At 43.3% G+C, this 25384-nt stretch overlaps 1 protein-coding gene across 1 annotated transcript in view; it reads left to right on the plus strand.

Moving 5' to 3' along the window:
* PTPRG (protein tyrosine phosphatase receptor type G) overlaps positions 1–25384 on the plus strand; it is a 361431-nt gene that overhangs the window by 200707 nt on the left and 135340 nt on the right. Inside the window, exon 5 of the mRNA XM_075287326.1 lies at positions 13448–13543. Coding sequence (XP_075143427.1) covers positions 13448–13543 — 96 coding nt within the window. The remainder of the gene's footprint in view (positions 1–13447; positions 13544–25384) is intronic.

Genomic DNA, 25384 nt, shown 5'->3' on the forward strand with positions numbered 1-25384 from the left:
GGCTGATCCAAACAGTGTTCGCTCATCTCTAATGGCTAAGTATACCTGCTGTCATCCGATTTTAGTTTTTTCCGTTCTGCTACAAATTCCCAGTCTCCCTCCATTGCTATAAAATGGCCACCAGCTTCTCAGGCTCGTCTATACATGCTGAGCTTCGGTAGTCTGAGATGCGCCCCCATGCTTGGGGAAATTCCAAATGATAGCTTGAGGTCCAGTGGTGAAACGCCACAGAATATTGATAAGGGACCTCTCTCACAGAAAGAAATTGACCAAACTGCAAACTATTTTTGGGAAAAACTTTTTTTTACAAAAGGTTCAGAATGAGTCAGAAAATAATTGCACTCCGCAATACTCAATCCCAATCATCCAGTTGTTCGTTTCTATGTCCCTCTCAACATGCAGGAATTGATCTCTTAGTCAGTTCCTTGCCAGAGTAGTCACCTCACGCATGGGAAAGACACCAAAAAGTAGAGACCATTAGGAGACCTGGGAAGTAGCAGATTTATTTCCTGGTCCGATAACCTCTTTAGCTCAACAATGGTTCCTGTTTCCATGAACCATTGCTCTCCAGAGCTCACCATATCCTCGCAACCACACAGATCAGTTAGGGTCATCTGGATCAAACATTTTATTTTTTTCCCCTTGTGAACGGTGAGTCCATTGGCAAGATATTGCTTTTTTTGTTGCGAATAAGCTCTTCGGAGTAGCGAGGGTATTGCCATTGCTCCAAAGAAGTATATGTCAATGCATTTCAAAGAGTTCAATTGCATATTTACAAGTAAGGCTGGGCTCACATCTGCATTCAGTGACCACTCGGGGTTTCCTTCCCCTGTTCTGCTTGAAAAGTAAGGAGAGAGAACTTTTCTCTCAGCATTTTTCGAGCAGAAAATCTGTGGACCCCACTTAAGTCTTTGGGGTCTGCTGGTTTCCGTGGGTAACTGCTTTTTACGAGGATTGGATTTTTGTTTCAAGTGGACACAGAGAATGGAAACTCCAAATAAGCAACGGAGGTGGCAATTCACTAGAGGTAAGCGCTGGTTAACCTATCTATCTGCAGGGCTGGGGTGATATGCTGGTTCTGGTGACCCTAACCTTTCTATCTGCGGGGCTGGGGTGATATGCTGGTTCTGGTGACACTAACCTATCTATCTGCAGGGCTGGGGTGATATGCTGGTTCTGGTGACAGTAACCTATCTATCTGCAGGGCTGGGGTGATATGCTGGTTCTGGTGACACTAACCTATCTATCTGCAGGGCTGGGGTGATATGCTGGTTCTGGTGACCCTAACCTTTCTATCTGCAGGGCTGGGGTGATATGCTGGTTCTGGTGACACTAACCTATCTGCAGGACTGGGGTGATATGCTGGTTCTGGTGACACTAACCTATCTATCTGCAGGGCTGGGGTGATATGCTGGTTCTGGTGACACTAACCTATCTATCTGCAGGACTGGGGTGATATGCTGGTTCTGGTGACACTAACCTATCTATCTGCAGGGCTGGGGTGATATGCTGGTTCTGGTGACAGTAACCTATCTATCTGCAGGGCTGGGGTGATATGCTGGTTCTGGTGACAGTAACCTATCTATCTGCAGGGCTGGGGTGATATGCTGGGGTCTGGTGACACTAACCTATCTATCTGCAGGGCTGGGGTGATATGCTGGTTCTGGTGACCCTAACCTTTCTATCTGCAGGGCTGGGGTGATATGCTGGTTCTGGTGACACTAACCTATCTGCAGGACTGGGGTGATATGCTGGTTCTGGTGACACTAACCTATCTATCTGCAGGGCTGGGGTGATATGCTGGTTCTGGTGACACTAACCTATCTATCTGCAGGACTGGGTGATATGCAGGTCCTGGTGACACTAACCTATCTATCTGCAGGGCTGGGGTGATATGCTGGGTCTGGTGACAGTAACCTATCTATCTGCAGGACTGGGGTGATATGCTGGTTCTGGTGACACTAACCTATCTATGTGCAGTGCTGGGGTGATATGCTGGGTCTGGTGACACTAACCTATCTATCTGCAGGGCTGGGGTGATATGCTGGGTCTGGTGACAGTAACCTATCTATCTGCAGGGCTGGGGTGATATGCTTGGTCTGGTGACACTAACCTATCTATCTGCAGGGCTGGGGTGATATGCTGGTTCTGGTGACACTAACCTATCTATCTGCAGGGCTGGGGTGATATGCTGGGTCTGGTGACACTAACCTATCTATCTGCAGGACTGGGTGATATGCAGGTCCTGGTGACACTAACCTATCTATCTGCAGGGCTGGGGTGATATGCTGGTTCTGGTGACAGTAACCTATCTATCTGCAGGGCTGGGGTGATATGCTTGGTCTGGTGACAGTAACCTATCTATCTGCAGAGCTGGGTTATATGTTGTATATCCCTTTTAAGGACTATTCAGGCCCTGATAGACTTTGTAAACCTCTTACATCTGACTCGCCAGTTCTTCCTAAACCTCGTGTCCTGTGCATGTGAATATTTATAGAAATCTGGTACTTGAGGCTGCCGGGACAATAATTGAGACCTAGTTACCAGTTTGCTTTCTCTTTGGATTATGTCAGATTACAGCGTTGTTTTAGTTACAAGTGAAATAGGACAGTGTTGTGGAGACTGGTGATATGCTAATACTCCATAAGCCCATATACATAAAATCAATTATTTCAGAGCGTTGACATATAGCCCATGCTCCCCTTGACTGGAAAGCCAAACAAATCAATTCCCTTCTAAAACGCTCGGCGCTCACCACTGCAAGCTGTCGTCTTACCATCCGCAACTGGCACCTTCCCATGTGAAATCATAATTTTCCACTGATTTCCAGCTATGGACCCATACGCTCTGTTTATTAAAAATGAATTAATCTGGGCTGTCAGGGGACTAAAGCTCCCTAACAGGACTCATTGAGAGCTAAAGACTTTAGTCATAGATCTGATTAGAAATGAAAAGCATTAACAATCTCCGAGCTCTCACATTCACCCGCTATTTACAGGAGGATCTCAGATGATTTCACTACAAAAAACTAAAAAAATTCCAAAATGATACAATTTTATTTCATGTCCTGGATGATGATACTTGTCAAATAACTGGTTGAGAATGAAATGATTAGAAGATGGCAGAAAATATAGTGCGATTCTTCAGTTCTCCTGCGGAGGTGCTAGAGCAAGGTTAGTGAAAGTTTTTCAAAAACATACTCTTTTTTTAAAAAAAAAAAAAATTGGGATTGGTGGATGGCTGCAGGTCTGGCTTTGCATCTCCAGTGATCGGTTGTTAAAGGGGTTTCCAGGAATTTTTATTCATGGCTTTCTACAGGCGGCCCCCTACACTCATCAGTTGTTTGGGGCCACGTCTTGAGATTCACCATATAAGTGGCTGGGCAATGGTACTGCAACTCCGCTCCCATTGACATCGTGACCAAACAGCTGATCTGTGCAAGGGCTACCTTTCAGCCCCCCGTGATCGGATTGTTAAGGCCTATTCTGAGTATTAAAAAAAAAAAAAAATACACAAAAAAATTTCGGACAACTGCTTTGGTCATCTTTTTGATCGTTACTGGGAATATGGAGAACTATATGGTAAATGGAAACATGAAGGCCACCACAGGGGGAGCCGCATGGCACATACAGAGCAGTTCTTCTTTGTAGGACATCAGTATATAGATGTGTTCTTTCTACAATGTAACTATTTAGAGGTATTGAATGATCTTTGGGTAGACTAGAACCCACCATTGCATGTTGACCAAAATTGTAAGAACCAATATTCCTCTTTATACTGACACCAGTATATTTCGGAACACATACCCAAGCCATTTGACATTATTAGGACTATACTGCCCTTGGTTGTTTTTTTTTGTTTGTTTTTTTTTTTTTTTTTTTTTTTTTTTTTTGGGGGGGGGGGGGGGGGTTGGACACTTGTTTGGCTATCCCTCCATATATGCACACTCTTGCCTCAGCCAAGCATGCATGTGTTCTCAATCAGAAGAAAAACCTAAGGATCGGACATGTTGAAATCCAACAACCCCACCTCTCCGTTCCCCATTGTCTGCCATTAAGGATGGTCGGCATGGTCTTCTGAAGTTATGGTTGTCGGCTGATCTGTATCTTAAGGCCAGTGCCAGCATGTTGTACTGTCTAATGTCTTGTAACAAGCTTATCACTATACATTAAATATACCGTATACTACAATCTAATGTTACAACATGGAAGCAATATAAAGACTCTCTCGGTTTTTGCTGGCAGGTGTCGATCATCTTGCTTATTTGTGGATAAGCCGCCATCTTTCCACCGTAACGGCAATGTTTCTACTCCTTTGGTGCAAATTAGACTTCTAGCCTTCTCTTACACGTGTGCACATGTATAATGGAGCTCTTCTCGCTGAAGCTCTGAGCAGCCACATGTAATGAGCATTTGTATAACAGGTGCCTGTGTGAATACGATGTTATCCACCCCGAGCCTTCTCAGATGTTGAGAGGATGTTTCTCATCTTCTCTGAGCCCAAGGACTTCTTCACCTTTCATTACGTGCTAATCCACACGTCTTGCATTGTTTTGCACCTACATTTCTTGTGTTGCGACAAGGTTATGAAGATCTTTATGACTGGTAACACAGATGTAGCAGAGCTGTGTCTTCCATTTAACTGTGTTTGGGAAAATTAAAATTCTCATTTAGTCTCTGTTCACTGTCACCAGGTCTATTGACTTGAATCATCTCATCGGCGCTGTCACCCTGGGCTTTTTGATGATTTGTTTATCCAAATCAGTTCAGGTATTCCAAAGATATAAGCCCTTTTTAAGTGATGATGCAAACTAGGCTCAACTAGTCAAGTGGTCGGTAACACTATATGAGATACAATCCATCCCCAGAGAAACAACAGGCTAGAAGACTCTAATTCGCATCAACTTTTTAAGGGCTTATATCTTTGGAATAGCTGAATGGATTTGAATAACCCTCAGCATGACAGCGCCAATCAGATGATATGTCATTGGGCTTTTCAGACCATCTGATATGTCTTCTTTAAAAAGGACAAAGCTGCAATACCCTGCATCACCACTACTAAATAGATAACGTTCACGTAAATAATAATACTGCCATAGCTTTCGTCTGAGGTTCACACCCACCTCAAACATCTGATCAGCGGGGTTGACCATAGTCAGACCCCTACTGACTTGATGCTGATGACTGATTCTTACAATAGATAATATAAAATAATCCTTTAATAGTCCCACCATGGGGAAATTCAATAGCCCATTGATATTGTGAGCCCTGTAATCCCCTTTAAAAGCGCACCAGTGAGCCCTACCGATATATCTGTTGCAGTAAATGCATAAAAAGCTTGTTAAAAGAAATTCCGTATTACCCTTCTCAGGGGTGCAACTATTGGAAGCATTCCCTACCAGGCCCTGGATCCTTAGGGGGGCCGTCAAAAAACCTTCTGCCCCATAAAATACACCACTATCCTAAATGGCAGCCCCATTACAAATTTTGCATTGAGGCTTCAAGTTATGCCTTTTCTTGCAATATTGCATTGCCTTGTCTCTCTGATGTTCTACCTGGTAATGTATGGATAAATTGACAACTGGGTTGTCTCTGATACTGTCAGACATGAAAGATTTTCGGAAATTTATTCATATATTTCCAGGAGGAATAACAGGGGAACGACACACCAGAGTGTTAAAGGAATATAGCAGCGCCTCTTTTTAGACCTCCTGGAGGAAAAAAGTTTGCCGCAGAGCAGTCAGATTGTTATTTTTCGTGGTGTTTTTGCAGCCCAAGCGATCAGTGTTCAGAGCAGACACTTCCTTAATGTGAAATATAATCATCTTTATAAATGCAATCTTGCAGCAAAGGAAATCAATGGCTTGTCAGATAAGCTGCTATGCTAAACCTGTTTGTTTTTTAATGCATCTCCGTCTTCGTGATTCCGGGCTTCGTTAATATTCCAAAGGCAAAAGTTTTGTGAGCTGTAATCTCGAGAGAAGACAAGCATGACATCTGGTTCACACCTGTGGTTTTATGGAGAGAGGAGATCTGCTCCATGTTTAATTCAGGGCTGTGAAAGGTGCACGGAATTAAATTTTCTCAGGTCTCCTGGCTTTCCACGTACATCCTTACAAGTCAGACCTGTCCTCTCCGGTTGCTCTTCCTTCCGAAACTCTCTCTATACGTGAAATTTTTTTATTTTTTCGTCTTGACAACTTCTGATTTAATTGCAAGAAATGACGGTATCTCTGATGTACAGTAATGGGAACTGATGTTTTTGCATGATTTATTTTTCTCTAGCATCCCTGAATACTTTGTTCTTATTTTCTCTCCGCATTTGATTGCGGCAGATTGGTCTTTGATGAAATAAAAATGGAGCACAAAGATATATTACTTTATAATGCGCTGACTGGTGAAGTCTCTGTATATTTAGCTCTTGGAAATATTAGGAACTCTTAAAGGGGTTGTTGGAAGACAACAACTCAAGTCCTTGCCGCTCTTACCGATATGACGCATTACAAGGACCGCCACATAGTTACCATGTCATGCAACGATTTTCATGCAGCGGCCAAAATTGTCTGCCTGGATATGGCATCTTATAAGGGTAACCGTTTATGGGACTTAACCCCATCTTCCTTTTAAAAAGGGGTCGTCTTTAGGAAAGAGTCCCTTTAAAGGAATTATTTACCACCTACACCAATTGCCTGCTCCAGTCCAGAGCAGACCACTTTATTATATTGGGTGCTAAAATTCATATCACTGAGAATTGGGTCAGAATCGGTGAATTGGGACCTATGCGTAGGTTGCAAAGAGTTGGTAGAGCTGGAGAAAGGTCCTCTTTAAAGGGCTTTTCTGCAATTGGCATATTGATCTATTCCTAGGGTTATAGCTTCCATATCAGATCAATGGGGGCCTTACCGTCAGTACCCTTGCAGATCAGCAGTTTGAAGGCATTGCATGGAATGGCAGTTTTGTTGGCTGCATCGAGGTTGCAGTGCCCAACTACATAGACCTCATACAACTAGGCAGACAGATAAACCGATGAGGAAAATTGGTGGAGGACCTATCTTTGGCATCTGATGTCCATGGCATCCTATTCTTAAAAGGCTCCTCTATTGTTTGCGTACCCAAGCTAACTTCTGATACGATGTACATAGGCTGCTCGGTGCCCACTCTTCCAATGTCTGGACACTTCTTGCTTTTGTATTGTTTTCAGGGTCTTGATCCATCTACTCTACCCTCAATGCTTAACGGATAAGATTACTTTGCCTACGTCTTAGAGATATGTCAACCTATACCAACTGGGTATGCTAAAAACTACACTCACTTGGCATATCTCCAATCCATTGGGACCCTATGTCGCGAACACACTGGGAGCTTTTCTGGCACTTATTCCCAATGTAGTAATCCAATCCAACATAGCCTTTAAAGGGTGATAACTAAAAAATGAAAAGAGGTTAGTATCTGATTGGTGGAGACTGACCCAGTTTGTTGGAATGGGGATCCTGAGTGGTGGCTGTATATATTCCCACTCTAGTCTCGTAGAGATGAATGGAGTGCAACGCTCTATATCTAAAAGTCCCATAGACGTCACTAGATCCACTGCTTGAGACCACGTTCTCCCGATCACTGTGGGTCCCAGCTATTGAGTTCCATTGATAGGTCACTAATCCTCTATAATATGGCTTGAGATCAAGTTTCATTGATGCCGCAACACCTTAAGGAGCTCCTACACCTTCAAGACCATCGGCTGATCTTTCCATGACTTCTATTCACGACTACAAGTCTTATTAGATGCAAAAGTATCCAGTTTTAATGCAGTCTCTTAGCAATACATTTACTGCTCTACCACGAGCCTACAAATGACTTACCATCTTTAAATAGAAGACTAATAAATGGGGAATAATAGACTTGGGAGTGAGTGAAATAATCATCCCGCGGTTTATTATAGCAGAGAGCCGAGCTGTTTGTTTGGAATGATTTAGTATGTGCTGTTTATGTTGGAGTGTAGCAATCCGTGTTGTCTTGGAAATTCTATTAAATTTATACTTCCATTTATCCAAAATGATTTTCCAGACTTCATTTCATGGTAAATCATATGGCTGTTAGCCCCAGAACAAAGCAATTTCTGAGCTTCTATATTCTAAGCCTTAGCGGTCAGCCGGCTATTTTCATACAATAATAGATACAGAACAGGGTAATAATACTCTGTTAAACAAGCCTCGACCTCTATAATGTTCTCCCATTCCCCGATTCTGGAGGTCTAAATGAAGGTGACATGCTACATGTGGGCTGTTTACAAATGGGACCTGTCTGGCGGCTCTGGAATAGGCTTTCATATGTGGATTTTCATTAAAAAGTGGCGCCTATTTCATGGGATGGGAATAACACATTTGGAAATATGGATGACATCGGCACGGTATGAACCAAAAGAGAGAACATCTCATTTACTGAGGCGTATGCTGTACCCATGTAGGACGACCATATAATATTACCTTGGAACAGATTCCTTTGGCAATACCAGTTTAATCACCAAAATGGGGATAAGAGTGAGACATCCCCTATAAAGGGCACAGAGAAGTTCCGGTTGGAGTCTATAACTTTATTCTCCATTCACTTGGCTTGGACTGGCGCTTCCTGTTCTGTAGAGATCACTTCACCAGAGCCATCGCATTGCCATCACAGACAGGATTACAATGCAAGTTAACATCTATATATATAGGAAACAAAGGATCCAACATTCACATTATGTGATGAACACTATTCACCATCTTGCCTTCCCTGGACGGTGACTTATAAACAGAGCATGCCCACAACACGTAAGAAGTCAACAGGGGAGATTTATGAAACATATTTTCAAGGCCAGTCTTCATATCCCCTGCAATGTGCCTTATTTATGACGCACCTCACACCATGTAGTGCACCGTTTGCTGGCCCGTGCACCTGGACTGAAATCTATACCAGGTCAAAACTGGTGCAGATTTCCAGTATCATTGTCCGGTGTAGATGATAATAAGGTTGGTACCAGGATGCACTTGCCATGACCCTCTTTGGGGAAAGTGGTGTGGATGGCAAAAAATTTAGGTTTGGGGCTCAGTGGTTAGCACTGCAGCCTTGCAGCACTGGAGTCCTGGGTTTGAATCCTGCCAGGAACAACATCTGCAAGGAGTTTGGATGTTCTCCCCGTATTTGCATGGATTTCCTCCGATTCTACAAAGACCTACTGATAGGGAAAAAAATGTACATTGTGATCCTTATATGGGGTTCATAATCTACAAAAAAAAAAAAAAGTGCAGGTTGCAGCAATTTTTTCGAGCTACCTGATCCTATGACCCATGTGGTTGCTGTAATCCATGTACTATATATCTGGGTGGTGTTTGTAGTGCTATGAAGATGGCTACACCTATAATTTTGCAAAAAAAATACAAAAAATATAATTTTTTTTATTCTGTAAAAAAATACAATAAAAATTTAAATATGGTCCTTTTTTGTTTTTGTGTTCAAGTCTTGTAGACGTGTTCCTTACCCACCTATAAAGCACACGGGAATGTATATTTACAGCAGGATATTACTTCTATTAGGAAGCAATTAACTTTGGCTCCTTATCGACTCCTCTCCATCATCAGTAACCACAATGTCGTCATTTGACCTTGGCTTGGAGGTCACTTCCATCATCTAATGATGGCGGGCCTGGAAGGTGTTATTGGAATGAATGACTCCGTATAAAGTTGTAAATAAAAGACTTCCCCACTACAGACTGCATTAAGTAAAATGGAATCGCGAAGATGCGATAATATATCTTTTTTTTTTCCCCTCTGCAGAGTAAATAGTTGGCTGCACCATGCGCTCTGTCAGACACCTCATTTTTGTTAATAAATGATGTCCTTAAACTGTGACAAATTATGCGCAGTTGTATATTGAACTGTTGGATTTGTGCTCTCCGCTGTTTGAGACAGATAAATCAAAATGCATTAGCCACTTCCTATGATTCAGCTGCGCCGTGCGGGTGTATTTTATTTGCTTTATGGCGCCATCTGGGATTTGATAATGTGATTATTAATTCATTGTGATTGGTTACCGGGGCGGGGTTGTCTCTAGGTCTGGTGGACAAGGTTGTAGACCCCGGGTGGTCGGGGAACTAGAATGTCAAATGTGTCATGGTATAAGGTCTGGCACTGATAGGACAATGTCCTGGTATACGGGGACACGCCCTTGACGGTCAACACCGTCGTCAATATATCTGTAAACTTCTAGGACAAATAGAGAAATGATGTAATGTAGAATTTAGAAGAAAGAATTAGTAATGGGGACAGAAGGGGTTAAAATAACAACATAAACCATGTATGCCCTGCCATCCAATCTGCAGATGCCCGGCACCCGTCTGCGCGGGAACACAAGACTGGTGCTTGGACCTAGGAAGCTACGTCTGGTATAAATGACTATGCTGCATTTTTTTTCTTTTAATCTCCTTCCTTATTTTGGTTCCTGGGCCAGAAAACCCATTTTAGAATTATTTCATAAAAAATATCAATATTTATTAAAACAGATATGTCAAGAGAAGTGACGGGTCCTCTTTAAGTAGTGTAAGAGACATAGAATGACAAGTTTTTCTCCTTCCCCATATGCCCTATCCATTTATATAGGGTATGACCCCAAACTTGAGGCATGATAATTCATTTGTGCATATAACCCCCTTTATCACACCCCAAAATTAAAAATCATACCCTCAAAATTAGCCCCAAGCCCCAACTAGGTCCCCTAATTGAGTACAGAGGCCAGCAAGGGTCCCCTAAATGACCACAGAGCCCAGATTAGATCCATTAAATGAGTATGGAGTCCCGATTAGGTCCCCTAATTCAGTACATGGCCCTGACGAGATTCCCTAATTGAGTACAGAACCCCGACTAGGTCCCCTAATTGAGTACAGAACCCTGACTAGGTCCCCTAATTGAGTACAGAACCCTGACTAGGTCCCCTAATTGAGTACAGAACCCTGACTAGGTCCCCTAATTGAGTACAGAACCCTGACTAGGTCCCTTAATTGAGTACATGACCCCGACTAGGTCCCTTAATTGAGTACAGGACCCTGACTAGGTCCCCTAATTGAGTACAGGACCCTGACTAGGTCCCCTAATTGAGTACAGGACCCTGACTAGGTCCCCTAATTGAGTACAGGACCCTGACTAGGTCCCCTAATTGAGTACAGAACCCCGACTAGGTCCCCTAATTGAGTACATAACCCTGACTAGGTCCCCTAATTGAGTACATAACCCCGACTAGGTCCCCTAATTGAGTACAGAACCCCGACTAGGTCCCCTAATTGAGTACAGAACCCTGACTAGGTCCCCTAATTGAGTACATGACCCCGACTAGGTCCCTTAATTGAGTACAGGACCCTGACTAGGTCCCCTAATTGAGTACATGACCCCGACTAGGTCCCCTAATTGAGTACAGGACCCTGACTAGGTCCCCTAATTGAGTACAGGACCCTGACTAGGTCCCCTAATTGAGTACAGAACCCCGACTAGGTCCCCTAATTGAGTACAGGGCCCTCACTAGGTCCCCTAATTGAGTACAGGACCCTGACTAGGTCCCCTAATTGAGTACAGAACCCTGACTAGGTCCCCTAATTGAGTACAGGACCCTGACTAGGTCCCCTAATTGAGTACAGAACCCCGACTAGGTCCCCTAATTGAGTACATAACCCTGACTAGGTCCCCTAATTGAGTACATAACCCTGACTAGGTCCCCTAATTGAGTACAGAACCCTGACTAGGTCCCCTAATTGAGTACAGGACCCTGACTAGGTCCCCTAATTGAGTACAGAACCCTGACTAGGTCCCCTAATTGAGTACAGGACCCTGACTAGGTCCCCTAATTGAGTACAGAACCCCGACTAGGTCCCCTAATTGAGTACATAACCCTGACTAGGTCCCCTAATTGAGTACATAACCCTGACTAGGTCCCCTAATTGAGTACAGAACCCTGACTAGGTCCCCTAATTGAGTACAGAACCCTGACTAGGTCCCCTAATTGAGTACATGACCCCGACTAGGTCCCTTAATTGAGTACAGGACCCTGACTAGGTCCCCTAATTGAGTACATGACCCCGACTAGGTCCCCTAATTGAGTACAGGACCCTGACTAGGTCCCCTAATTGAGTACAGGACCCTGACTAGGTCCCCTAATTGAGTACAGAACCCCGACTAGGTCCCCTAATTGAGTACAGGGCCCTGACTAGGTCCCCTAATTGAGTACAGGACCCTGACTAGGTCCCCTAATTGAGTACAGAACCCTGACTAGGTCCCCTAATTGAGTACAGGACCCTGACTAGGTCCCCTAATTGAGTACAGGACCCTGACTAGGTCCCCTAATTGAGTACAGAACCCCGACTAGGTCCCCTAATTGAGTACATAACCCTGACTAGGTCCCCTAATTGAGTACATAACCCCGACTAGGTCCCCTAATTGAGTACAGAACCCTGACTAGGTCCCCTAATTGAGTACAGAACCCCGACTAGGTCCCCTAATTGAGTACATGACCCTGACTAGGTCCCCTAATTGAGTACATAACCCCGACTAGGTCCCCTAATTGAGTACAGGACCCCGACTAGGTCCCCTAATTGAGTACAGGACCCTGACTAGGTCCCCTAATTGAGTACAGAACCCTGACTAGGTCCCCTAATTCAGTACATAACCCCGACTAGGTCCCCGAATTGAGTACAGAACCCTGACTAGGTCCCCTAATTGAGTACATGGCCTCAACAAGGTCCCTTAACAGAGTACAGTGCCCCAACTAGGTCCCCTGAATGAGCACAGAACCCAGATTGGACCTTCTACAGTAAATCTCAATCAGTGGGCCTTAGTTATCAAAACCATCTCTCAGAACAAAAAGTCTACCTTGTGATCAATTTTCCAAAACTACATTTAGCAAGATCTTAAAGTTGAGCTCTGGTTCCTACCGGCAATTTTTTTTGTTACTCTATACTGACTCATTGATGTTTTTGAGCTTCATGTAGGTTCTTGTTTGCAAACAACTCAATCTTCAGTAGGACAGTTCACTAAAGAGGTCGAGTTCATGGTAGTTTAAAAACTTTCAAAAATTTCATGTGTGATCCTTTTGGTTAGGGGATTCATGTGCAGATAGATGGAGGGATCCAATATCTAGGGTTTTGGGTTTCAAATCTTGGAACATGACGCTCAATATTTCCCTATGGCACACAGACAAAAATACCCAAAGCCAGAGTTTGACGCATTGACCGTGTTTGCTTAACCTTCTATCCAGAGGGAAATTGTTAATTCTTATAAACTGATACAAACCGTAATGAAATGATTGACGTTTTGTATTTGGAGCCGCAGACGCTTTAGTCCCGACCGCTCATTTGAAAGGCCTTGGGATTTCTATGAAAATATCAAAACATCTCCCTATCTAAATGCAACTATATTTTATTTTGTTCTTTACAGATGCAGATTTATTCCTATAATCCTGATGACTTTGACAGTTTCGGGGCAGCGATTATGGATAAGAGGTTGATTGCCGCCATGTCTGTCTTCTTTCAGGTAAGCGATTCCACAGCCACGTCCTTTGCATGCTGTCTATGGTAGAGCCGTCACAGTTGGATGGTCTTGGTCTACTATATGCTCGTAATAGTCGTAGTGTAATAATGGACCCCGGTTTAACCCCTTCCCGACTGCTTTACGAGATATATGGCAGAGAGTACCTTGTTAGGAATCAGGAATGCAATATATTTGCTGTCCTACTTCTCCCGATTATCTCAGGGGTTCTGCTGGAGGACTGTGGTCAAGGATCTGAACCTGGTCCCTGGTCCTGATAAGACACCCTTATGGTGTTGGACTGTTATCTTCATGAACCCTTATACATGTTAGAGAATGTTTTTTTTGCTTAAATTTGCAAAAAAATACTCTACGTAGACTGAAATAATGTTCTAATGTTGGTAACTTTAACTTTAGTCTACGTAAATGGAGTACAGCGCTTTGTAATTGACGTGAAAATTGGATTCTGGATGCCAACAAGATTGCCAGATGCTATAATGATCCTACCTGAGAGGACGCTCTGGATTGTGGCCAGCTTATACCCTGCTAGTTGTAATAGTGTGTTTACTGTGTGTGATATCTGCATGGACTTGGTTCTGAGCCCAGAATATTAGAATAACTCAGAAAATTCCCTCGTCTGAGGTCCCACATTGCTGACCTTTCCGCCGTGAAATTGCAGAGCTCTGACGTGAACGCATGGAATTGGATCTGGCTCAGATTCTATGTATGGACTTCCTGGGTTCCTGGGCAATTTTAGATGGAGCGCAGGAGCTTGCGTCTATGGGGCGCTTAGTTGGATTTGATGGGGTGTTTGTGCACCTGGAGGATCCTTGCCAAGTTATTCTGTTTCTTGGACTTTACTTATGGATCAACTTTGAGTTCTGTAAGTTTATTGAGTGCATCATATTGTGATCTTCACTCCCTCTACTGTCCCTCAAGACAGGACTGGCGGTCTCAGATTCAGTACACGTTGTAGGTTCCCTGGTGTTTTGGGTCCCTTGCTTATTTATACCTACCTAGGATCATTATTGCTAAGGGGGCTGTCAAGTTTAGAAGACCTTTCTAAATAACTCCCATTGACTAGCCTAAATGAAGAGGGTTTTTCACTGAAGGACTCGGTTTGTCTACACATCATGGACAACCTTGGTGGTCCTTTCACCACCTCAACCAACTCTCCAGCTCTTTGCATTCTTTAATAGACATTTCTATACTGTTTCCAGCATAGTTGGAATTTTTTCTCTTGACCCCACCATTTCTGAGCAATCGGTGCCATTAGTTTTGGATGGGCTTTCTACTGTTAAGGTAGGAGTGGGCTTAATTCTGAGTACCAGTCAGAGGTGGCCAATGTCATAGTTTAGAATTATAACCACTTGCCTGCTCCTGCCTGACACCAACCGACCCGAGTTTAGAGAGTTTACTTATCAGGAAGCAAATCTAACAGCACTTATTGCTCAGGAATGGTGGGGGCTAGAGAAAAAAACTGAAATCCAACTGAATCAGAATCAGCAGAGCAGCCCCATCAAAGGATGTAAAGAACTTGAGTTGGTGGAGGTGGTGAAATGTAGATTCTCTTTTAAAGGCAACCTGCCGCGCTGTATATGGTATTTATGTGAGAACCTTGTATGCAGCAGGAGGAGCCGAGCAGATTGATATATGTATATTAGATTTAGTATAACTGGTAATTTACTCAGTTAGGTCTCTGCTCTTTCTACGCTTAGGAGTCCACTGGGTGGTCCTATTTAGAGATTGTAAACTTTCCCTGAATGACTGCTCAAACTGCGACCTGCCAATCACAGAGTTGTCCGGCCCACTGGACTCCCAATATTGGCCTGTGCAATACTGACTAGCTGCTAGTGGATAAGCCATGAAAAATTAACAATTTTTTTTTACATTTGAGGACCCCATCAAGTTTATAATCTATGCCATAAATTCAAGATTTCGGTTTAGGAACATTTATGACCTAGTCCTAAAGTAGGTGCCAGCCTCCGTGAGGCAGGAATGACCAAGACTGGCATGGAAAAAGTTAGTCTTGGTAAATTGCAGATTGGGATTACAAAAATTGAGACTCGACTACTACTTGGAAAACTCAAAAATTTTGCACCTATTGGAAAAAAAATTAGCGCAGTACTTCTGTGTGAAGGCGCGGTGTTCCGTTCCAAGTGTGCTGTGAAATATCCCTACTGTTGGAATAATCCATTGTTTGCTTGAGGATAATATTAAGTGGGAGTCCATCTCCTTAGCGCTTGACTCGTGGTCACTTTTCTTAAACCTTCACTTGAAAAGCTGTGATCACCGGTTGGCGGTTTCTGTTCTCCGCATCAAAACATCTTAAGGGCTCGTGCTATTGAATCCTGAAAGATCGTCCTCCTTGGGTCTAGTATAAGAGCGCTTTTTTTGTGAAGCCACCCTTGTCATTCAACGTTCTTATGTAGGTCTCCGAAGCCTTTTCTCTCCACTTTGTTTTTTCCTTTACTTGAGCCACTAACATAATAATGGAAAGGATCACAGTTGTGAGCGTTAAGTGCTTGTAGCTCCTGGGCTTCTCTCCAAATTTTGCTGGAATACTCGCTGTGAGGTAACAATAGCTCTCTCGGGACAAGTCACCGGGTAGAGTCTATATACTGCGGCTGGGCAGGTCTTTCATCAGCGACAGGCATTTTTCTTTACACGACGTACCCACTCTCATTATTTTTACTGGGTACACGATTGCTATATTTAGACACCTGCCACTTCTGCTTTTACTCTACCGATCCTCTGAACTGTACGCGACCGTTCATAGATGGAAGTCGGCTTTAAAGGTATGTTTAGCTCTGTGAAGAAAGAGAGTTACTTTGTACAAGTAAATACGTTTTTGGCTTCTTCCGATACATTTGGGAAAAGCAAAGTAATGACCAATATGGCTGACGTGATGGATTCTGTTTCGTGGAACGCGAAATGGAAACACTGTATAGATGTATTGCAACACAACTAAGGTGTACCGGTATATCATATTACCTAACCAGACAGATATGACGGGAATACAAGAAACTAGATTGCAGCCCCTAAGCGACTTTGTCATGGCCACTCTTGTTGACTCCCAATTTTTGGAGAAATTAAACAGCAGAATGTAATTTTTGGTAATAATTATGTAGGAACTTCCACCATGCTGGCACAGCCAAAGGAAAAAAAAGAAGACACTGTCACATAATCTCCAAGTGCCAAGGATGCTAAGGCTATAGGGAAAGAGGGAGAGCCTAAATTTTATGGGGACACGTGGCTAGATCTCTAGATTTTTTTTTCATGTCCAGATGGTTTTGCCTAAAGATTTGTTTCTGGACTAAATTATTCAGATAGAACCATAAATGAAATTGTTATATTCTGATTTTATGATAATCTGCACACACCATGTGACCACTGAGACCCAATCACAGGACTGAGTGGTGAACCAAGGTGCGTGAAGTCACTCAGGAGGCCCAGAGACGGTAAAAATCCTCCACCTATTATACTCTGGGGAATTTTCAGGTTCGAGGGTGACAAGCACTCAAAGTCTCAGATTTGAGGGCAATACGGTGGCTCAGTGGTTAGCACTGCAGCCTTGCAGCGCTGGAGTCGTGGGTTCCAATCCTGCCAGGAACAACATCTGCAAGGCGTTTGTATGTTCTCCCCATGTTTGCATGGATTTCCTCACATACTCTTAAGACATACTGATAGGAAAAATGTACATTGTGAGCCCTATATGGGCTCCCTATATGGGCCTCACAATTTCAGATTTGAATCCGAAACTTTTGGAAAATTGAGGTTGTATCTGGTTTGATCCGAATTAGTTTGTTCATCTCTGCAAATGTCCCCATTATCTTCAAATTTTTATGCAGCTACTTGTTTTCCCCCTATCAGTATGTGAGAAAATCCACGCAAACACAGGGAGAATAGACCAACTCCTTACAGATGTGGTCCATTAGGAACCCAGGACTCCAGCACTGCAAGGCTAACCACTGAGCCGCCTCATTGCCCTAGTTATATCTTCTATTAGTTCAGGTCACGCAATCATTAAAAGGCGTTCTAAACCCAGAAAACATACCTTTTTCTTCTCTTAAGAACAGTGCCAAGTCCGACCCTAGGTTGTGTGTGGTATCACCATTCACTTTAGTCAAGTAATGCTGTAAAACCTAACCCCAACCACGCCATGGCACCACGGTTTGTGTCTGCGTTTGCAGCCATGTTTTTCTAATACTGTAGCATTGCAATTTTCGGAGTTGCGGATTCATTTTTCTCTGTAACGTATTATTTGCTCCAGTATTATACAGAATGTTTTATGATAAGTTAAAGTCGCTGAGTTCTCGTTTTGTAGTGAGATTATTATTCTTTAGAACGGAGAAACTTGGCGTCGGGCGGAATTCATTAGAGAAATACGAGGGGTCTTAATCTTTCTCTTTGGTAAGAGTGCTTGGCAGAGACGGGCGGCAAGAACAGGTGCGACAAAACTTGGACATTTTTCCTCCTTCGATACTGAAAGGCCTTCTATAAAAAGACGTATCTGCTGGGTAGAGTCAATGGTGAAGCGGCCACACCAGGATCGACTCGGGAACAGAGCTCGTCCTCCATGCTGCTAGAATTTAATGCATCCGGGCAAGCGGTACAGAAGGGGACACGGAATATATTAGCGAAGTTAAAGATTCATTGAGGAACATTTTCGGAATGAAATATTCAGCGCACTTTAAGATATCTAAATTCTGCCGAACACGTTCTGCTTAAAAACAGCTGGTGATGCATTGGAGTCTAATTTGTGAGTGTGTTGTATGATAATGTAAGGAGAAGTGAGGAGCTGAAGTGTTCGGAGGTTGGAGTAGTTTGATGACAAGGAGCGCATTTATCTTTAATTGATGCTGTGATCGCAAAAAAGAGAAGTTTCTGCAAAATTTAATTTTTATTTTCAAATTCCGAGGAATTTATCTGGAGTCTTATGAGAATTGCAATGTAAATGAAGTCTAGCGCTGCGCAAAAGCTGAAAGTGTGACTGCCGTTGGGGATTTGGGGCTGATTTTGAGGAGGACGTTGCTTCAAGATCGGTGCCAAATTCTGCTCCGAATCTGTCAACCATTGTGGAGACCGAGATGGAAAAAAATAAGTGTCTTGCTGGAGCTTGACTTGGATTCCGCAGAGTTCATGGTACGAAACCTTAGTCCTGGTTCACATCTTCATTCAGTAATCCATTCATGGAGACCGCATGCGTACCCCCCGAACGGACTACCGAACACGTTGGTGAGCAGTGAAAGCCCATGGACCCCATAGACTAAAATGGGGTCTGTTTATTTTCCACGCGGTCTCTGCACGGAACATGCGGACAGAAAACTACTTCATGATCTACTTTCCTGTCCGCGTGACTCGTGCGGAGACCGCGCAGAAAGCACATGGACCCCATTATAGTCTGTGGGGTCCGTCTGCTTTCACTGCTCACCGCTTGCTAATGCGTATGGTAGTCCGTTCGGGGGATGTGAACCAAGCCTTAGCCATATTCATCTTGGCCTGACCAACAATGGAAATTACTCTGTTTCGGCTTTCCTCTACGCGGAGCTGAAGGACCAGAAAAGAAATAATCTGGGGCGATTCAATTCCTCCTTACTTTCTGCTGTCTGAACAGGCCCTTAAAGTGATTTTCCAGAACTTAAATAATGATGACCTATCCTTACGATACCGTAGGTCATAGACATCAGATTGATGGAGGTCCTACACTGTTCACCGCCTCAATCAGAAGTTTGAAGTGGCTCACTGCTACCTTAAAAATATTTATTGGGCTATCCCACAAGAAACACATTAGATAGGATTGGTGATAAATGTGTGATCTCGGGAGGGGGAGAGGACTCCATGTTTACCACAAAGGGATTCCGATCCCACCTCCCCTTTTTCAGGAGCAGTTTGAATAGAGCGGAAAAGAGTTTTCTGGCCCCCAAATTGAATTTTCATACTGATCTATCCAGATGGGAATAGTTGTGCCACATCTCTGGTGCATGGAGCAATCTTGCACCAATTCCCTATTCCTGTGCCGCATGCACAATTTTTGTGACAGTGCATGGAATGATGGAGAGACCAATTTGGGCTGGGGCAGAGACTCCTTGCCCTGACGAACTGGAGTGAGTTCCAGATTGGTGTGGATTTTCATTCTAGGGATATGGGCGCCTACGTGAATTTATTAAAATGTCGGAGCCAGCGGGGGACGGATTAAGACTGGTGTACATAATCCCCTCCTTACCTGTTGAGTTGTTTTTATTGTTTTGGTGCAGATTTTGCTTTGCTGTGGTAGTCTCCTTCATCCTTCCATCCTTTCTTAATCCACTCCTGTCTTTGGTTAGAACAATAAATTCCACCAAAGAATTTCCAAAAACTCAACGTATGTCTGAGCCTCCGTATCGCTGCTCCTGCTCCACCGATCGGAGAACACTGCCATATAGTATCCATCTCTCTCAGCCTATGGCTCAATGGCGGACATTATTATTATTATTATTAGTAGTAGTAGTATTACTGGTAACACCACTGGGGAAATTCTTAGCAGAGAGAGATTTATACTTGCCTATTAAATAGCGACATTAATGACAAAGGAGAATTATTTGCATCCGGAGACCTACATTTGAAGGTTCCAAACGCAATAACAGATGCTTCCTGGGAGTTATATGAAAGGAAATTTGCAAAGCAAGCTTAGATATCTAATACATTAAAATTCCTGCAGTCCATCACCGCTCTCCGATTACCTTGCAACCTTTGCGGTTTATGAGAAAGATTGATGACGAGGCAACCTGCTGATTACAATTATCCATAGAAAAGAGCAAATTATTCCGCTATTCCCTGGACGTGGGGGATCTTAATTCGTCGGCTTTCTTTACAGCCTCCACGTGACGGGTGCGGGGTGAACAGGGACACACATACGTGTATCGACGTTCCAGTAAATTGTGCTTACTCTATTAGCTGATTAAGTCGCTGAAGAACGCCGATCATTGATTACGTGTTTTTGTCGAGTTTTAGTATTCTATGTGATTTCTCCAGGTTCTATCCATTATGGTGATTCCTGCTTCTATATAGAAGGACATTCGACCTACCACTTCTATGATTTCCACTCGTCTTGGTTTATGTCCCATATAGAGAAAAAATACATTACTTTTAGATTGTCTAGAGTTTTTTTTTTTATTGTATTTTGTGTTGACTTTTCTATAAAGAAGGTTCCAGGATAAAAATATTAGGATTGGTCATCGATATAAGATCAGTGGGATGTTATAAGATCACTTAGCTCTCCTCCAAATGAATTGGAGCTAATCTGCAGTACCCGGGTGTGGCCACTACACCGAGAACAGCGCTGTGTGCTGATAGCTGATAGGTGGAGGTGCCAGGTGTCAGACCTCAACAAATGTGATCTCCATTGGACAGTTCATGAATATTTTTAATACCGTACATGGAAGTCATGGTGTAAATGCCAATGTAGCAGCAGTTATTGGGGGCCAACAATTGGGAGCCCATTTCTACTGAGATATAAATTGCAGTCAGTAAGGAAGGGTGTATGGAAAACTGTATATGCCCAATCCAAATTTTTACCATCTCACTGCAGTGTTTTTGGGTTGTTGTTTTTTTTTGCATCATCCTTTCTCTCCACCATTATGACATCACAATGCTTACATGTGACATTATAAGATTGTGTTCTCCTATGCTGAGCATTGTATTGTGTTATTCCTGTGCTATGATATTGTAGTGTGCATTATCCCTGTACTGTGACAAAATTGTGTGTATTATCCCTGTAGTATGGCATCCCACTAAAGAGAGATGCATGCTGGGATGTCACAGTACAGGGATAATACACACAGTGATGTCACTCTCCTTAGATTAGTTCCACCCATGAATAAGTGTAGCCAAATGGAGTAGCTTGAAGACTTAGTCCTAACTTTTTTACGTATAAGTTCCTTTAAGAACTGTGAGGTCTTCCTATGAAAAGATCAATCAGTTGGCTCCTTAAGACTTGCATGATCTTCTGCTTGTATTCAATATCTGTCGGTTCCAGACACTTACCAAATCAACTACATTATGCAACATGCAAATTTAATAAGAGCGCAGCAAGTTCAAAGCCGATCATCGCTACATTGCAATAACCCCCAGCTGAACATTGGTGTGTTCCAATTAGTCTCAACACTACTTTCTACATCTCCGAGAAGAGAGGAACAGTTCAAATGAGCTACCTCTACAGGGAGTATGCAAAGCGAGCCGAGGAGCGTGCTAAACCACATCCTCGTCTTAACAACCTCCAGATGGACTTAAAATGAACCTTGGTTAAGTTCAATTGGCTTTTATTGTAACTAAGGTTGTGAAGCTCTAATTCACCAAAAGAACTAATTAGAAAACATAAGAAGTTCTATTAAAATAAAACATCAGGGGACGAGCGTTACGGCGGCAGAGAAAAAAAATTATGAAGCTGAAAATATACATCTAGTCGTGAGCGTGAACACATGATCAAAGTGAGCAGCCAAAGGGTTAAAGGGGCTGGCCAGTCCCACCAAGTGGTTTACCGAAAACTTTACAATAGTATAAAATATACAGTCTCTCTGATGATGCCGATTCCTGGATTGGCCTCCGGTCTCGATACGGACATGTGACCCCTATAGCCCATTACTTGGGTTACAACTGCGGCCAGTGATTGATAACAGTCTTGTCAACATGGGTGCAAAGATACAGAGACAGGCGAGGGACATAGACGGGAATATCCAAGCATTGCTCCGTTTATATTACACCACTGGAAAAATTTTGGTAAAAAGAAAAATTCAATGGGCTGGACAAGTTCTTATGGTTAGAGATGAGCGAGTAGTACTCGATCGAGTAGGTATTCGATCGAATACTACGGTATTCGAAATATTCGTACTCGATCGAGTACCACTCGCTGTTCGAATGGAAAAGTTCGATGCAGAACCAGCATTGATTGGCCGAATGCTATACAGTCAGCCAATCAACGCTGGTTCTTCTCCTACCTTTAGAAGTCTTCTCCGTGCAGCTTCCCCGCGGCGTCTTCCGGCTCTTCATTCACTCTGCCAGGCATCGGGCCTGGGCAGAGCCGACTGCGCATGTCTGCTTGTAGTGCGGGCATGCACAGTCGGCTCTGCCCAGACCCGATGCCTGGCAGAGTGAATTCAGAGCCGGAAGACGCCACGGGGACGTTGCAAGGAGAAGACTGCACGGAGGATCCTCCCGACCCTCACTATTGGACTTGGTAAGTATAATTTGATCGAACGTTGCCTACCCCTGAAACGAGCATTTTCCCCCCATAGACTAGTATAGGGTTCGATATTAGATTCCAGTAGTCAAATATTGAGGGGCTACTCGAAGCGAATATCGAACCTCGAAGATTTTACTGTTCGCTCATCTCTACTTATGATGTGATGGTGTATAATCCCAAATTTTAGGTGACTATATCCTGAATTGCTAATGTTTGCCCCTAGATAATTGTGTTGGGGTTCAAAAGATTAAAGGGAACCCACCCAATATATCAACTTGACCCCACAGATGGGTCAAGGTCACCTGAATCAAACTGTGTTTCCACTTGGGAGTCGGTGCCTCCTTTGGAGCAACAAAGACATTGCCATTGCTCCAAAGAGATAAGCAACGACGCCCTAGTTGCTTCAGAGGAGACACCGGTGTGGACCCATAGGAGTCTGTTGGCCAAGTATTCCATGCACATTGATGTAATCTCTGACTCCATATCTGGACACAATTATGCAAGATAGATATTCAGAGGTTTGGTAAAGCGTATATATTCGGTTATATTTGCCAGTAAGTTTTTGATTTTAGGTGAAAATGTCTTATCCATTTGAAAGGTCTGAAAAAATCCAAGGACACAAGAAAAGTGCGGTGTATAAATCATTCATTTATGAAAATGTTTAAATCGATATAATGTATCACATCCATTATCTAAAGCTGAATAATTTATTATACATGGCTGGCTTGCCAATATTTACAAGATACTGCCATCCGGTAGAGATCGGACGAAGCCCCCAAGATTTGTTTCTTTTGGGTTCGGGTGGCTCGGGTCCCTCATTCGTTTTGGGTGGAACAAGTTCCGACAGAACTGAAAGTGACATTGTTATACTCTGGGGTCTATTAAGATCTTCAGACACTCGGTGTGCTCATGTGACCACTATGGCCCAATTACAGGCTTCAGCGGTGACCCTGGGCAGTTTATTTTTGTCAATTAACATTAAAGAGAAATGTAAATCCCATTAATATTTGGTGTGACCTTTGCCCATTGGAAGAGGAGTCCTGGAAGTGATGATATGGCCCCAACAGATATAGCCCTGATCTCAACATCATCCAGTCCGTCTGGGATAACCTGAAGAGACAGACAGATTGGAGCAAGCCTACATCCACAGAAGATCTGTGCTTGGTTCTCCAAGATGGCGGCGGGAACAACCTCCCTGCCGAGTTCCTTTTAAACCTGTCTGCAAGTACCGAGATGTTTGGTAGTGGCTTACTCCCTTCTTTCTGTTGCTAACAGATGCACTCTTGGCCACAGCGCGCATGCATGTGTATGAGGGAGTCATAAGGAATTGCAACTTTGTCTTTCAAGAATTTAATAGTAAATGTGTGTAGGTGATTTTTTTACTTTTTCGAAACGTTACCTGCCTTGCTATTTTTGGTTTCCCTCCAGAGTGTACATGAGATCAAGGACAAACTGATCTCAGCACAAATGTTGTTTTTCTATTTGGATGGTCTTATCAGTCACGTCCCGGCTCTAGTGTCAGTTACCTGCACAGCACAGTGTTCAACCAGCGTGCCAGGGAGACTGGACGTGTAATAGGGTTTTATCAGCTTGTTTTCCACCCAGACAACCTTGCAAACTTCTTGGGCAAATTCGAGAATTGTAGAGTCTCCTGCCGTATTCCATCAGTTATACCATATTCATTGGGCGCAATCAGTCTCTTCTACTCTGCAGTGCAATGATAGCAGAGCCAGGCTTTAGCATGAGCGACTACGTCTTGCATTTGCGGCAAGTGGCGCCCCTGATATTCTCGCTGAAGTCATCACGATCACATGCTCCCTATTACATTAGTGTTCTTATAAGTGGATGGGGAATTGTGAACATAAGAGTCACTGTCTGCTTTTAAAATCTCATTATATCTAACAAGGACTTGAATTTACCTATTATTATGTGAGGCATTGACTTACAAAGTACTCTGACACATGAGACTTGTTCTGTTTATAAGAGCGAGCGTCGCTGATCCCTCATGCACAGTGCAAATGCTGCAGAACCTTTGTAAAGTGTATGTCTGCGCAATTGGATTATTTTTCGGAGGAGGATAATTTATTACATCTGATGCAATGAAGGAATTGCTTTTTGTTGCTTTGGGCCAATTGGGCGATGACTACAGCTGGGGGTGTTGTGCATTAAGTCACTTACGATATTGAGATATAAAATCTTAATGGGGTTGGAAAGGATTAGAAAAACATGGCTGCTTTGTTCTAGAATCTGCGTCGCACCTGGCCAGGGGTTGTGTGGTTATACAGTATGGTGCTGCAACATTCACTTCCGTAGGGTTCAAACACAACCTATGGTAATTTTTTTTAAAAAAATCTTGTATTTCACCCATGTTGTGGAAATTTTTGGTTGCGAAAAGAGTTGCATTTCTGCAACGTGGAGCCTTGAAGGGGTTATCCTACATCATGGCCAGGTTCTCTTTAGCCCAAGCTCAAGGTTTCCAGTTTGATTCCAACTTAGCGGATCAGAACCAACACCTGAGTCGCCCCCCGCTCCGTCTCCTACCTGTTTAGTGTGCATTACCTGTACCAAGGGTGCTGGCGGACTAGAAGGCCAATCTTCATAGTATAGGCAACACAGTCTGAACACTG

The sequence above is a fragment of the Leptodactylus fuscus genome, chromosome 9, assembly GCF_031893055.1.
Source record: "Leptodactylus fuscus isolate aLepFus1 chromosome 9, aLepFus1.hap2, whole genome shotgun sequence".
Taxonomy (NCBI): Eukaryota; Metazoa; Chordata; class Amphibia; order Anura; family Leptodactylidae; genus Leptodactylus; species Leptodactylus fuscus.